The sequence below is a fragment of the Mastigoproctus giganteus genome, chromosome 6, assembly GCF_048544385.1.
Source record: "Mastigoproctus giganteus isolate SK-2022 chromosome 6, ASM4854438v1, whole genome shotgun sequence".
Lineage (NCBI taxonomy): Eukaryota > Metazoa > Arthropoda > Arachnida > Uropygi > Thelyphonidae > Mastigoproctus > Mastigoproctus giganteus.
In genome coordinates this window covers 136,691,292-136,708,209 of record NC_143580.1, presented here as the reverse complement: position 1 = coordinate 136,708,209, position 16,918 = coordinate 136,691,292, and the positions used below count along the sequence as shown (strand labels likewise).

The window sequence follows — 16,918 nt, the reverse complement described above, 5'->3', positions numbered from 1 at the left end:
AATTGGAATCATGACTCTAACCAGAGCAGCAAAGCAAAAGGCTCAAGCTAATGGGAGTGCTGTGGTTCAGGGGAGAACTGAGGGGGCCAGTTGCCCTCTGAATCACAGTCTATTAAAATGCACTGTTTGCTTTATGTTTGCGGAGCAGTTGGGTACGGGACATGATACTGCCAAGGGGGATGTCTTTGTGTGTGCACGATGTAAGGAGTGCAAGGAAATCAGGCGACAACTCAGCGTTGTTATGGGCCTTTATGAGAGCTTGAAGGACAGGGTGGATGCCCTCGAAGGAAATAAATTGAGGGGCCCATCAAGCTCTCAGCTGCCCACATCAACGCCAGAGCTTGCACTTGGTCATCAGGCAACACAGAAGCAGCCCCCTAGGCAGAATGCGCTGGTCCCACAGGAACTAGTAGTTGTTGGTGACTCTATTGTCAGGGAAACGGGGAACATGCTTTGTAAAAAGGATAGGTGGAATAGGACCAGGGTATGTCTGCCAGGGGCAAAGGTTGATGACGTTGTAGAGCGGATATCATCTTTTAAGGGCACAAAAGGTGATATAGTTGTACACGTTGGCACGAATGATATTAAGAGTAGGAGACCGGCGGAATTACTTAGCAAGTACAGGTCACTGCTGAAAAAAAGCCGTGAATTAGGGTTGAACTTGAAAGTGTCTGCAATTCTGCCCAGACACGATAGGAGGGAGTATATGATGAGAGCCTTGTCGATCAATTCGGCCCTGGAGGGATTGTGCAAGGCTCAAGGGGTAGAATTTTTTTCAGCCTGGACTGTACTTGTTAACAGGAGAGATTGCTTCTACAGGGATGGGATACACTTAAATAGAAAGGGTGCAAGAATTTTTGCTGATGCTGTCGAGGCAGTGTTAGGTGGGTCGGAAAACTGCTAGTTGGGGGGGATACAAGGACTAATAGATTAACAGTAGCCACTGGCAGAGGTGGAAGTGATTCTTGCACTGCTTCTATTGATATGAGCAGAAGTCTGAAAAACAAGATGCAGGATATTTCAGAGACTGCTGGTAGTCATTGCGGTACAAGTAAACACATGGGTTGCGTTAGGGTAGCAAAGAATAGAAACAGGTGCATGTATACCTGCGTGTACACCAATGCTAGGAGTTTGGTAAATAAATTTGATGAATTTGAGGTATTGCTCAAAACATCAAAGGCAGATATTGTTGGGATATCAGAGACGTGGTGTCACACAGATATAAGTAATGCGGAACTGGAATTTGGGGAATACAATGTGTATAGAAAGGATAGACAGGACAGGAGGGGAGGAGGGGTTATGCTATTAATTAAGAAACACATAAAGTCCAAGGAAGTGAAGCCAGTTGACATCGATGGACAGGGCAGTGCCGAATCAGTTTGGTGTGACATAAGCATAGGGAAATCAAAATTGAGAGTAGGAGTGTGCTATAGGCCTAATGACTCTGATGAGTATAATAAGATATTGTACAGGGAAATAGAGTGGGCCAGTAAATCAGAGAGTCTTATAATGGGGGATTTTAATTTCCCAGATATTGACTGGAATTTGTGGGTTGGTCACTCGCACACTAGCAAGGCTTTTGTGGATTTATTGGATGATTGTTTTCTACATCAGCATGTTCGTGAGGCAACAAGAGGGAGCAATACTCTTGATCTGATTATCAGTAGTGACTCTTCGTGCATTAAGAACCTGCAGTTAAATGAACCACTAGGTGGCAGTGATCACAGTGTGTTGAAGTGGGATTTACTCAAGGAGGTAACTACCATCAGAGGTAAAGGGAAGGGTTTTTGTTTTCGTAAAGGCGACTATGATGGTCTGAGACAGTATTTAAATTCTGTACAGTGGGACCAACTGATGATGTTACCAACAGCAAACTCTAAATGGGAAGCATTCAAGGAACTAATCTTGGAGGCTACCAGGCTTTACATACCAACTAAGAAATATTGTTCAAGGTTTAGGCCTAAATGGTTGTCAGATGAACTAATGAGACATGTGGCAGAGAAGAAAAATGCATGGGATACATATAAATTAATGGGTGACATGGAAGCCTATGATAGATATAAGTTGGTCTGTAACCAAGTCACAAAGGAGATTAGGCAGGCAAAGGCAGACTACGAAAAATCCTTGGCAAAGGATGCAAAGAAAAACAGAAAAGAGTTCTTTACATACTTGAACTCGAGAAGGAAAGGGATGAATCAGATTGGTCCACTGGATATTGATGGTTCAACAGTTGAGGATCCTGCTCAGGTGGCTAACAATCTAAACGAGTATTTTGCATCTACATTCACGCATGAGGAGTTATTCAGGAAGGAGAATGATGTAGGTAAAGTAAACATTGGCAGTGAGCTGGATGATTTTGTAATAACTGAGAGGAAAGTGGAGGAGAGATTGTTGAGGATAAACATAAAAAAGGCACCTGGGGTGGATGGGATCTATCCAGTTATATTAAAGGAGGCAGCAAAGGAAGTATGCAAACCCCTAGCCATAATTATGAGAGCTTCTTTGGACTCAGGGGAGGTACCCATAGACTGGAGATGTGCAAATGTAACCCCAATTCACAAAGGAGGATCAAAGGCTGACACAAGTAATTATAGACCTGTTAGTTTAACTTCTGTTCCAGGTAAATTAATGGAGGCACTGGTTAAAGAAGCACTGCAGGATCATCTAGACAAGAATTCAGTTATAGCTCAGACGCAGCATGGTTTTGTTAAGGGCAGGTCTTGCCTGACCAATTTGATTGGATACTATGATGTAGTCACAAAAGAACTGGATGCAGGGAATAACTTTGATATTATATATTTGGATCTTAGAAAGGCTTTTGATACTGTTGCACATGGAAGACTGCTGCACAAATTGGAGCAGTGTGGCATTGGAGGCAAATTGCTACTATGGATAAGGGGATGGTTGAGTGGCAGAAGACAGAGAGTGGTAATCAATGGACACTGCTCAACGTGGACTAATGTTATTAGTGGAGTTCCTCAAGGTTCAGTGTTGGGTCCGTTGTTGTTTTCGGTGTTTATGAATGATATTGATGATGGGATATCAAGTTTAATGTCCAAGTTTGCAGATGATACAAAGGTTGGCAGGGTCGTTAAGGACACTACTGACGCTATGCTGCTGCAACAGGATCTGGAAAGGTTGAACAGATGGGCTGAGAGGTGGCAAATGAAGTTTAACATTGACAAATGTAAAGTACTACATATGGGAAACAGTAACCCCAGAGCAACGTATCAACTCTGCGGTACTGCACTGACAGTGGTGGAGAATGAAAAGGACCTGGGGGTAATTGTGCAGGGAGATATGAAGTTCTCTGAGCAGTGCAGACGAGCTGCAAGAGTAGCTCATGGTGTCTTGTCAATGATATACAGGAATTTTTCTAGCAGGGATAAGGAGGTGATTATTCCCTTGTATAAGGCAATGGTTAGGCCACATCTTGAGTACTGTATACAGGTCTGGAGGCCTCATTTCAAGAAGGATGTAGAGCTGCTGGAACGGGTACAGAGAAGGGCAACAAGATTAGTAAATGGAACAAAGGGTTGCTCTTACGAAGAAAGGCTTAAGTTTTGCAAATTACAGAGTCTGGAGACTAGGCACCGGCGAGGTGATCTGATAGAGGTGTATAAGGCCTTGAATGGTTTGAGCATGCTCAATGCAAATGGGATTCTTCATCTTTCTCAGAATAATCACCTCAGAGGGCATAAATTCAAATTGAGGAAGGACGGATGTCGGATAGATGTGCGGAAATTTGCCTTTGGCCAGCGGGTGGTTGGTTGGTGGAACCGACTTCCATCACTTGTTGTTGAAGTTGATAGCCTAAACAAATTTAAAGCTCAACTGGACAGGTATTTCGAACGAACGGAGGGGTGAAATGGGAGTGGGTTTTTTTTTTTTTTTTTTTTTTGGCTGATGCTGAATAAGCTTGCTTTCTTGCATCGTATGCCTCTACTAATGCTAATGCTAATGCTAATGCTAATACCGTGTTATAAAGGCTGAATAATTCCTGCCTTCGTTTCAGTGTGCCATCGGTCTTTGCAGAGTGAGGAGTGTGTGCATGTGTGTTGTATCATTTGCCTCTAGTGATAGAGCTGATACTTTATACTTTACAAATACTTTATTTCAAAGTTTATCCCTTTTCAAATATGGACAGTGAGTCTTTTAAAAATTTTTCTAACCTGTCTTATGAAGAAAAGTCTGTGATTAAAATTGGAAGACCAACACCAGAAATGAAACAACTTCAACAGTGTAAAGGGACAAAAACAATAAGAACATTTCAAACCGTGTGGCATTAGCATTAGTAGAGGCATACGATGCAAGAAAGCAAGCTTATGCATCATCGGCCAAAAAAAAAAAAAATAAATAAACTCCCATTTCACACCTCCATTTGTTCCAAATGCCTGTCCAGCTCAGCCTTTAAATTAATTTAGGCTATTAGCTTCTGCAACAAAAGATGTAAGCCTGTTCCACCAATCAACTACTCACTGGCTAAAGGCAAATTTCCACACATCTATTCTACAACTATCTTTCCTCAATTTGAAACTTTGCCTCCTCAGGTTCTTAGTCTGAACAAGAGGAAGAATCCCATCAGCATTCCACTTGCTCAACCCATTCAAGGCCTTATACACCTCAATCAGATCACCTCGCAGGTGCTGCAATTTGCAAAACTTAAGCCTTTCTTGGTAAGAGCACCATTTTGTTCCCTTCACCAATCTTGTTGCCCTTCTTTGCACTCGTTCTAGCAACTCTACATTCTTCATAAAATGAGGCCTCCAGACCTGTACACAGTACTCTGTATGGCCTGACCATTGCCTTGTATAATGGGATAATCACCTCCCTGTCCCTGCTAGCAAAATTCCTATATATCATTGACAAGACTCCATGACCTGCCATGGTAGCCCATCTGCACTACTCAGCATACTTCATATTTGACTGCACAATTACTACATACTTCACTACTCAGCATACTTCATATTTGACTGCACAATTACCCCCATATCTTTTTCACTTTCCATTTCCCTGAGTGTAGTACCACACAGTTGGTACGTTTCTCTTCAGTTATCACTACCCATATGCAGTACTTTGCATTTGTCAATGTTAAACTTCAGTTGCCACTTCTCAGCCCATTTTCCCAACTTATCTAGATCCAGTCGGAGTAGCATACTGTCTTTACTGTCGTTAACAACCCTGCCAACCTTTGTATCATCTCCAAACTTGGATGTTAAACCTGATATGCCTTCATCAATATCATTGATAAATATACAAAACAACAATGGGCCCAACACCGAACTCTGGGGAATTCCACTAACAACATTTGTCCACGAAGAGCAGTGTCCATTGATTACCACTCCCTGTCGTCTCTCACTCAACCATCCCTTTATCCATTCTAGCAACTTACCCTTAATGCCATACCTCTCCAATTTGTACAGCAGTCTTCCATGTGCAACAGTATCAAAAGCTTTCCTGAAATCCAAATATATGATATCAAAATTATTTTTTGCATTCAGTTCCTTTGTGACATCATAATATCCAATCAAATTGGTCAGACAAGACCTCCCTCTAACAAACACATGCTGTGTCTTAACTATTATTGCAGTCTTGTCTAGATGATCCTGCAATGCTTCTTTAATCAGTGATTCCATTATTTTCCCCGGAACACAAGTTAAACTAACAGGTCTGTAGTTACTTGTGTCACCGGCGCCTCCGTAGCCAGGTGGGCAGGAGCAGCAGTGCATATCACACGCTTCTTAATTAGACCGGGGTTCGAGCCCGTGACCACCAAATACAGAGGATCCGGAAAGGTCAGGGAATGACCGCCGCATATCCCATGAGCAATATGGCCTTAGTTGCTAATTCTCCTAAAAACCAAACAACAACTTGTCACCTTTTGAACCCCCTTTGTGAACTAGTGATACATTTGCACACCTCCAGTTCATGGGGAACTCTCCTGTGTCCAAGGAAGCTCTCATAATTATGGCTAAGGGTTTGCTTACTTCCTTTGCTGCCTCCTTTAATATAACTGGATAGATCCCATCCACCTCAGGTGCCTTCCTTATGTTTAACTTCAACAATTTCTCCTCCACTTTACTCTCAGTTATTGCAAAATCGCTTAGCTCCCTGTTAGCTAAGCTTAGCTCCCTCATCGAATGACTCCTCATGTGTGAATGTAGATGCAAAATACTCATTGTTTGTCAGCTACCTGAGCATGATCATCAGTAGTCAACCCATCTATGTAAAGTGGTCCAATCTGATTCATCCCTTTCCTTCTAGAGTTTACATAAGTAAAGAACTCTTTGCTGTTTTTCTTTGCATCCTTTGCCAAAGATTTCTTGTAATCTGCCTTTGCCTGCCTAACCCCCTTTGTGACTTGATTACAGACTAGTTTTTACCTGCCATAAGCTTCTGTGTCACCTGATACTTTATATGCATCACATACATTATTTTTCTCTGCCACGAGCCTCATTAATTCATCTGACATCCGTTTAGGCCTAAACCTTGAACAGTATTTCTTAGTTGGAATGAAAAGCCTAGTAGCCTCCAAAATTAAATCCCTGAAGGCTTCTCATTTAGAATTTAAAGTTGGTAACATCATCAGTTGATCCCACTGTACAGAATTTAAAAACTGTCTGAGACCACTGTAGTCACCTTTACGAAAGCATAAGTCCTTCCCTTTAGCCTTGATGGTAGTTACATCTTTAAGTAATTCCCACATCAGTACATTGTGATCACTATTACAGAGTGGTTAATTTATCTGAAAATTCTTAATGCATGAATAATCACTGCTGATAATCAGATCAGGAGTATTACTGCCTCTGTCGCCTCTTGAACATGTTGCTGTAGAAAACAGTCATTGAATAAATCCACAAAAGTCTTGCTAGTGTGCGAGTGACCAACCCACAAGTTCCAGTCAATATCTGGAAAGTTAAAATCCCTCATTATAAGACATTCTGATTTTCTGGCCCAATATATTTCTCTGCACAATTGCTCATTATACACATCAGATTCATTAGGCCTGTAACACACAACTGCTCTCATTTTTCTTTTGCCAGTGCCTATTTCACACCAAACCGACTCAACACTGCATTGTCCACCAACATCAATTGGATGCACTTCCTTATATTTTATGTGTTTCTTAATAACAGCATAATCCCTCCTCCCTTCCTGTTACGTCTATCCTTTCTGTACACATTGTACTCCCCAAATTCCAATTCTGCACTGCTTATATCTGTGTGACACCACGTCTCTGATATCCCAACAAGATCTGCCTTAGATGTCTTGACTATCATTTTAAGGTCATCGAATTTATAACTATACTCCTAGTGTTGGTGTATATGCAAGTATGCGTGCGCCTGTTCGTACTCTAAGTTACCCTAACACAGCCCATTGGTACAGCAAGAAAGACTGGTTGTGCGGCTGTATTACAACAAATAGACTCTTGTTTCCCATGCTTATTATTTTCTGTACCCAGTGAAAGTGTGTGGGTAAGAATAATTTGCCTAATGCTTTAAGCAAACATGAAAGATCTTCTGCATGTTATGAAAGCCAAATATCATTGAAAACATTTGGATTTACGCGAATTGACTTGAGTATAGATAAGCTGAAAAAACTTAGCTTTGAAATTCACAATAAAAAGGTAAAAGAGAACAGAGACATACTGAAAAAATTAATATATGCTACTTGCTTTGCAGCAATAATGAATTCAAATCCTCTAACTTGTGGAAATTATATTGAGTTACTGAACTACACTGCAAAATTTGATGAAAAATTGGAACATTTACAGACATCATCCGTTTTTTTTTTTTTGGTGTTTCTAACAAGGTCCAAAATGACCTAATTGAAGCAGTAGGAATAGCGCCGACCGGGCGAGCTGAGTGGGTAAAGTACCTGCCCGGCAACCCAAAGGTCGCGGGTTCGATTCCCGCCTCGGGCTTGGATCAAAGTACTGCAAAAATCTTGGGAGGTGCAATATGGCCACAGAAGCCGATGCGCCAACAACTACCAAATCAAAAAAAAAAAAAAAAAAAAAAAAAGTAGGAATAGCTGTAGAAAATAATATTAAAGAAGAGATTGCAAGATCCTCATTCATTGCTATAGAAGTGGTTGAAATGACTCATATTTCAAATACAAGTCAGTGTTCCACAGTTTTACGATATGTATTGGATTCTGAAATTAAAGAAGCCTTCATAGGATTTGACAAACTTAAAGACAGAACAGCTACTGGTATAACAGAATGCATATTTAAAAATTTAGAAAAATACAACATCTGTGCTGATAAACTTATAGCACAGACATATGATGGAGCATTGGTAATCACATCACATTTAAATGGCATTCAAGCTAAATAAGAGAAAAAGCACCATCAGCATTATTTACCCATTGCTATGCTCACAAGTTGAATCTTGTTCTGTCTCAGTCAGCAAAATTCATATCTGAATACACAATATTTATCAACACCATTGAGGGTCTTGCCTCATTTTTCAGTTTACAAAACGAAAGCAATTTCTTGATCTAGTACAGAAATGCATTCCAAAAGCTGCACCTATGAGATGGAGTTCTAACTCAAAACTAGTACGAACTATTTTATACTACCATAGTGACCTTTGCGAACTTTTCAACAGCATTAACAGCCATCCTTTATTGTGGGATTCAGATACCTTAGTGAGGAGCAATGGATTTTATAATTGGTTAATGCAAGATTCAACGTACTTTTCTTCAGTTTATGATAAAATTTTCACTAAAACTGACACACTCTTCAATATCTTACAAACTAAATTCGCTCGATGATCCGTGTAGACATTTTGATGATATATGTGAGAAGTTTGAAGAATGTTGCAATGAAAATAACTTGGTTGAATCAAAATGTCGTACAAAACGTCCAATTAAAGAAGAAAGAGAAAGAATATTCTGTCTAATATTGAATGATATCTTAAAGCATATGGAAGCAGGATACACTGAGTTTAAAAATTTACAATTTATTTCATTAGTCGTTAGTAAAAAGTTTAGAAAAGAATTATGGTGGCATCTTCGATGTCATAAGACTCAAAACTGATCTAGCTGGAATTTATAATGCACAAGTGTTCTGGGATAAATCAGTTCAAAATTTGCCTACTTTTGTGTTTCAAAATGGACTCGAACAAACTTTCCCCGAAGCGGTGAAGCTGCTTCAATTGATTTTAACAATTCCAGCTACCACAGTCTCTGTTGAGAGGTCATTTTCAACTTGAAAAGAATCAAAAGCTTCACCAGAAATAGAATGAAAAATGAAAGGCTTTTGTCACTTGCTTTAATTTCCATTGAATAGGAAAGATTAATTAAAATGGAGCAAAGTCCAACTTACAATTTCTATGAAAAAGTGACCAATATTTTTAGTACTAGCAAAGAGAGAAGAATGGAGTTCATCTACAAATAAAACTGTGAGTAAATATATTTTGTTTAAAATATTTTTACATATTGTTTTATAGTGACAAGGCCTTTTGCTTATAATTTACTTTATAAATGCCTACTGCCTACCCTGAGTATTTACTCACAGCACGTGCCTGGTACACAGTGGCATATAATCTTAATTTAATATGCACTGGTGTTCAAAGGAAGTGCATCACCTAGGAATTTCACATTTCTAACCTTTTTCGTGATGGTATGTTATATTAATGACTAGCATTATAAATATAAACAAAAGATATTTATTAATAGTTAAGGCAAAGCTAAGTAATATTTGACAGGTGCTCCCAAATATTCCAAAATGAGCATTTGCAACCTTTATACAATAGTTTTGATAAACACGACATTTATACCTGAATCCCTCAATTTGCTTCAGTTTATCCTTTTAAATGAAAACAAAATGAAAAGTTCACCAAATGCAAACTAATATTTAGTTGAACTGCCTCTGGCCCTGATAACAGCAGCACACCGTCGAGACATTGACAAGATCAGTTTCTGAAGGTAATCAACTGATAGTTTGTGATTCCAGACATGAATTATGGCTTCCTGAAGTTCAAGAAGGGTCTTTGGTTTCTTTCTGGCAACTGCAGATTCTACACAATTCCAACAGTTCTCTATAGGATTCAGGTCTGGGTCTGTTTCCTGGCCAGCTAAGATTTGTAATGGACCGTTCTTCCAACCATTTTTTCACCTATAACAAATGTAAACACATTGCTGTCGAACCTCTAATGCAGAAATGAAGCTAAAGTAACTACAGAAGTGCCCATTTACACTTTTTGTCCGATGACAAGGAGCAGAGTCGTCCTGAAAGATGCAGTTACTTGGCAGGTGGAAATGGTCTCTAATGGTTGGCAGCAATTTGCCTTCCAATATAGCAAGTTTCCATTGGCATTTACGGAACCTTTTATAAACTGCAGGTGACCTATTCCACGATGCGAAATGCACCCCTGTATCATTTGGCTGGTAGGGAATTTCACTGTAGACACCATACAGTCTGAATGGTATTCTTCACCACGTCTATGGCAAATCGTTTGTCTCCCATCAGAGCCTTGTAGGTTGAATTTCTTCTCATCCGAGATAATAAATGTCTTCCACTGCTTGGGGGTCCATTTGACATGCTCCTTACACTAAATTAATTGGGCCTTTTTCATTTTTTGTGTGAGCAGGAGCTTCTTCTTAGGACGATGGGCTATGGCTACAAGTCCATTTTTGAAGAGGTGTCTTCTGACTGTTACTGCACTTGCTACCACTCGTGTATGTTCTTCCCATTCTCTTTTCAGCTCAGACGAAGAAGCTTTATGATTTTTAAGGCATAAGCACTTCAAAATGCGGTCCTGTTTTGGCATAGAGACTCGTTTGCTTCTGGCTCCTTTTTTCCTATCAGCAGAACCAGTATTCTTGAGTTTGGAAAGAAATCTGCTCACTGTCGACTGATTACAAGACATTCTATAAGCAATATGACAGGAAGAACATACTTCCTCATGTAAAGCAACAATAGCACTCTTGCTTCGTGGTGTTAACTGCAAGTAACTCGCCATCCTGACACAGTCAAGGAATGACTGCAACTCTTTCAGAGCGTGCTTATATAGCTGAAAGTAACAGCCGATGTAATATTACGTCATTACCTACGCATGTCAATCTTATCTGATCCTAAGAAATATTGCCATATACTTAACGTTATTCAGATGAAAATTACAATTTTAAGGGGTGATGCATTTTCTTTGAACACCGGTGTAGGGTAGACAATCAGTAAGAGAAAAAGCCACAAATGTAAATGAGTAAAGTTGAAAGCAGTGTAGAATTACAAGTTAATGTCTGGTCACAATATAGCAAAGTTCAAAGATTGCAAAAGAAAACTAAATTAGAAAATTTTCAAAGACTGCTATAGAAAACTAAAAATAAGGAAGGAATAGAAACTGTACAAAGATTGATTATATAAGTTCATTTTGTGTTGAGAGAAGGATATTATATGGTTTTTCATAATGAATTAATGTGAAATATGAATAACACTTAATTCCTACAATATAAATTGGCAATATTTGTGGATTCCATATTGAATCCTGTCATTGGGCTTAATTCAGGGAAGGTTGAATGCTGGGAATAATTGTGCAGGTAGAAGATATTTCCATGTTCAGTTTGAAGTTGAATAGCGTTGATCAGAAGTTGCTACACTTCTGCCACTATGAACACCTTTCATAGTGGTGAGTAGTTTAATTAGAAAAAGTTGATTATAAGTGTTTAAATATGTTTATAATTTTCTTTTAAAGGTGTGCCAGTGGATTGTGTCTATACAAGTGTTTGTTCATTGGCTGATTTTCATGTTGTGCAGGCTGAAAAACTTTAGTGATTTTTGTTGAGAAACTTTACAGTCTCTATCTGAGGTTGGTTACAACCCTAATTGTGAAGGGACTTTTAAGAATTCTGATGGGATTTGAACCCATTCCCATCTAAATGAGTGACAAGTGGAAAAATCACTATACTATCATGGAAGGACTTTTAAGTGTGTGTGTGTGTGTGTGTGTGTGTGTTTATATATACATCATATTCATTTTAATTTTTAGTTTTTATTTTAATTAGTAAGTTTTCAAGAAAATTAACAAAGATGCGGTCATCTGTTCAGCATCGACCTGTCACTAGATCTCGAAGCCAAAGTAGGGGACGTAAAGGTCGTTCTCGGTCCCGCTCACCTGCCCGAAAAACTGCAAAACAGCACAGTTTACAAGATAATTCCTTTGATGTAGGTCATTCTAAAAATTTTGATGATGTGGATAGTTCAAAAACTCCATCTCAATATATATCTGATCCTAAAACTATTCCAGCTTCAATGACAAGATCATCAGCTCGAATAGCTGCTTTACAGTCTGCCAAAGTAAGAAAATATTTATGTATTTATACTGTATTTTGGAATAAATATAATTCATCCGTATTCCTAGTCAAAAGTATTATAAGAGTGACAGTTTTATACCAGCATTTCTCAACATTTTTTACAATGCAACCCAACTAAACATGAAAAAAAATCTACATTTCATTTTAGAACTCTTATTTACAGGCATAGAAGAATTCAGTTGGTTTGGTTTCTCTCAATTTTTAATAACCCAGGTATAAATATAATTATCAAAAAAAAGAATTTTTCCATTAACACACATTATGTTTTATTTAATTACTCAAATTGTTATAATATATTATAGTATTTATGTAACTCTTGTGCTATATTAAAAGTTTTGTAATTTATCTAATTTTCCTTTGGTCCACTGATGGGCTGCAACCTACATATAGAAACACTAGCTTAACCATGACAAATTGAGGCTGTTTGTGCAGGGCATGGTTTCTCCAACTGTAAGGTGGAATGAAGTGTACTGTAATCAGTAAAACTATGGATTAAATTTCCAGTCAGTAGAAGGTTCTTAATATACAAGAGGAAACGAGTGGGAGGAAGAACTATACCGTGGGAAATACTACTATTAGTGAAGTTAGAAGACAGAGTGTTCAGATAGAAAACCGGATACCCAGTTGTAAAATACTGTTGGCAGGCAAATTGTAGCTTGTTTAAAAGACCTTTATACCAAACACAATCAAAAACCTTAGAAATATCAAGTGAGGGCAGCTTCTTCCTAAATGGAATTTTCCATTGAGTTTGTCCAAAGATGAGTAATATAAGTATTCCCAGTTGATTGATACTAATGAAATTTATATTGGTGATCACTGATCATCTAGAAGAGTTGGAATTTGGGGTATTTCTCCATATTTTGAGAAGAGCAGAGATAAGTGAATGGGAAAATAATTGGATGTGAAGGTTTTGTCACCCTTTTTTAGGATCTCGCTGAATATGAGCAAATTTCCAATTAGAAGGAAAACACCGGGAATAAGAAAGTGTAAAGAGGTGATACAGAGCAGTAGCAAGCACTGGTTTGAGAACCAGTGGAGAGATCCATCAGGACCTGGAGATTTCTTGGGATCAAGATTGTTCAGAATTTTTCCAATGTGCTTCAGTTGGAAAACTATACTAGGCATTGAGTGTAGTGTATTTGGCATGGTAGGAGGTGATTTACCAAGTTCTCAATTCAAGAGATAGAAGTAAGGGGATAAAAATAGGATGCTAGTAAGTTGACTATATCTCTAGCTGAGGATGCAGCAGAACATCATGCTGTAACAGAGGTGGGAGTGCAGATGGGCAGAAGTTATGGCCAATAGTTTTGGCAAGATTCTGGAAGTGCAGGGCTGTACTTATGCTTCTTGAGATCTGAGGTGCTAAACTCTTGCAGAGCCCCCTTTTAGGATACCAATCCAAAAAAAAAAAAACTTGCATATACAGGTAATTCCTGACTTTGAGTTAATTTGTTCCTAGTGCACGATCGTAAAGTGGGAATTAATTTCCCATAGACCTAATGTTAAAAATAGGGGTTACATTCTCAACAATGAAATCAGTTAGCTAATTAGCTTGTTTAAACAATGATTGATTTATCCAAAGAAATGAAAACGTAGCCTGTAAAATCAAGCAAATTATAATTCGATGAATTATTCGATGACGATGAATGTTTATTCATCGTCATCATCATCATCATCGACTAAATGCGCACCTGTTGATCACTCATTATTGGCTCAGCACTCGTTAGTTTGTTGCACAAGGAATCGTCTTTTTCAGAAATGCTTAAAGAGACATTTGTTTCCAAGATAATCTCTTTTCTTTATAAATTTCAATAGCATGCATAAGCATTTTTTAACGGCACGCACAAGTTGCAGCTAACATGATTTGCGCGGAGTAACAAGTTTATGAAGCTTAAAAAAAAAAAAAAGGAATGAAGAGAAGATTCTGAAATTTTATTTATGTTTTTTATACAATTGAAGATCAGTAAAGGGGAAACACATTTCACCATAATAACGTAAAAAAAAAATCACTCTAGTGATTTTTTTTTACGTTACAAATTTACGAAAATATCTTCACCACATCTATGGCAAATTGTTTGTCTTCCATCAGAGCCTTGTAGGTTGAATTTCTTCTCATCTGAGAAAATAACTGACTTCCACTGCTCGTTTGTCCATTTGACATGCTCCTTACACCAATTTAATTGGACCTTTCTCATTTTTTTTTTTTTTTTTTGAGGGGCTTCTTGTTAGGACGATGGGCTACAAGTCCATTTTTGAAGAGGTGTCTTGTGACTGTTACTTCAGTTGCTACCACTCCTGTATGTTCTTCCCATTCTCTTTTCAGCTTAGACAAAGAAGCTTTACGGTTTTTAAGGCATAAGCACTTCAAAATGCAGCCATAATTTGGCATAGAGACTCATTTGCATTCGGTTCCTTTTTTCCTATTGGCAGAACCAGTATTCTTGAGTTTGGAAAGAAATCTACTCACTGTTGACTGATTACAAGACACTCTATAAGCAATATGATGGGAAGAACATCCTTCCTCACGTAAAGCAACAAGAGCACTCTTTGTTCGTGGTGTCAACTGCACGTAACTCGCCATCCCGACACAAGTAAGGAATGACTGCAATTCTTGCAGAGTGTGCTTATATAGTTGAAAATGTGTGTCAATCTTGTGTGATGCAATCTGTAAGAAATATTGCCATATACTTATGCTATTTGGACGACAATTACAATTTTAAGGGTAATACACTTTCTTTGAACACCAGTGTATACTTATTAATTTATCAATATTAGTGTTGAATTCAGTTTCGTCTAAATCGAGATTTATAAATATTTAAAAAATAACCAAAAAATTGATGTATACTTCTGTTTGTCTATTTATTTCAGAAATTAATTCATAACAAACAGCATTGAATGTAGTAGCAGTAGAGGCATGTGATGCAAGAAAGCAAGCTTATGTAGCATCAGCCGGGGAAAAAAAAAAAACAAACAAAACCATTTCACACATCCTTTCCATCTAAACGTTTGTCCAGTTTCTCCTGGAATTTACTTAAACTATCAACTTCCAGAATGACAGTTGGAAGTTAGTTCCAGCAATCAATTACACACTGGCTAAAGACAGATTTCTGCACATCTATTCTGTAACTGGCTTTCCTCAATTTGAATTTATATCCCCTCAGGTTCGTAAACTGAGCAAGCTGAAGGATCCCATCAGAATTAGTCCAGCTCAGCCCATTCAAAGCCTTATGCAGCTCAGTCAGATCACCTCGCAAGTGCCTAGTCTCTAGACGTTGCAATTTGCAGAACTTTTTAAGTCTTTCTTGGTAAGATCATCCTTTCATTGCCCTCGCCAACCTTGTTGCCCTTCTCTGTACTCGCTCAAGCACCTCTACATCCTTCCTAAAATGAGGCCTCCAGACTTGTATGTAGTACTCAAGGTGTGGCCTGACCATTGCCTTATACAGAGGGATAATTTATTTATTTATTTAAACTGCTACAAAACAGCAAACAAACATGCCTTAGTGTGTAGCAACAAAAATGAAGTTACACCTTCTCCAAAGCAGAGGCTTGGAATACAAATTTCATCATGTAAAAAATGTCAAAAATACATAACTGAAGAAGAAGGAAAAAAACATTTAAAGGCTCACTTAAGTGATGTGGTTGGAGATTTCAGTTACCTCTTGAAGTGTCCAGAGGTATAAAATATCTGCAAGTTTGCTTATTTAATTGATCTTGATGTCCTGTTGCAGTAGTTGTAATATCTATAATTTTTTCTTGCATAGGATGGTTTAAGCAGTGGATGTTTTTTAAAGCTCTTTTTGGTTCATTGAAGTTAATTTGTGAGACGAGGTGAGGACAATTGATGGTACCATTTACCAGCTGGTTAAATAGGAGTAGATCAGCTTTGTACCTTCTTTCTTTCTTCCAGCGTTTCAAGTCCAAAGAGTATACATCACTCTTGTTAAGATTTCTCGTTATATTGTAATCTACTTTTGAAACAGACTTATTGCATTGCTCTTTTTTGAATATTTTCGATTTTTTTTTTTTGATAAGCTGCGTGCCTCCCAGACCTGGGAGGCATATTCTAAGCCTGGCCTAACATAAATTTTGTAAAGATATATGAACATTTCTAAAAAAAACATATTCGATACATGGAGATCAAAGGAAAGTTCTTCTTTGATGAAAATACCCAAATTTTTGACAGAACTAACTTTTTTGATTGCCTGGTTGTTGATGCAATAAGAACAGTTTTTTTTTTTTTTTTTGTGTACATTGGCAAAATTCATTGGCTCACACTTTACACTTTTTTCGTTGACAACCATTCTATTCTCATTCAGCCACTGGATTACTCGTTGCAGAGCTTCGTTAAGAGTGATACAGTCGTTGGTATTGAGAATAGCTTTGTAAATTTTTGTCTGCAAATATGTTGAGTTTAATTTGGCAGTCTCCAAGAATACTTGGCAGGTCGTCGATGCAGATCAGAAATAGCAGCGGACCCAAGGATGAACCCTGCAGGACACCCATTTCGGGTTCAAAAGGATGTGAAATCTTGCCTTTTAAAAGTCACCGACATTTCTCTCCCTTCCAAGTAGTTTGCTATCCAGTCAAGAGCCTGGCC

At 38.2% G+C, this 16,918-nt stretch overlaps 1 protein-coding gene across 1 annotated transcript in view; it reads left to right on the top strand.

Moving 5' to 3' along the window:
- LOC150084603 (delta(14)-sterol reductase TM7SF2-like) overlaps window positions 1-16,918 on the top strand; it is a 152,102-nt gene that overhangs the window by 7,553 nt on the left and 127,631 nt on the right. Inside the window, exon 2 of the mRNA XM_090376303.1 lies at window positions 12,010-12,301. Within this exon, the coding sequence (XP_090232429.1) occupies window positions 12,035-12,301 (267 nt within the window). The 5' untranslated portion in view covers window positions 12,010-12,034. The remainder of the gene's footprint in view (window positions 1-12,009; window positions 12,302-16,918) is intronic.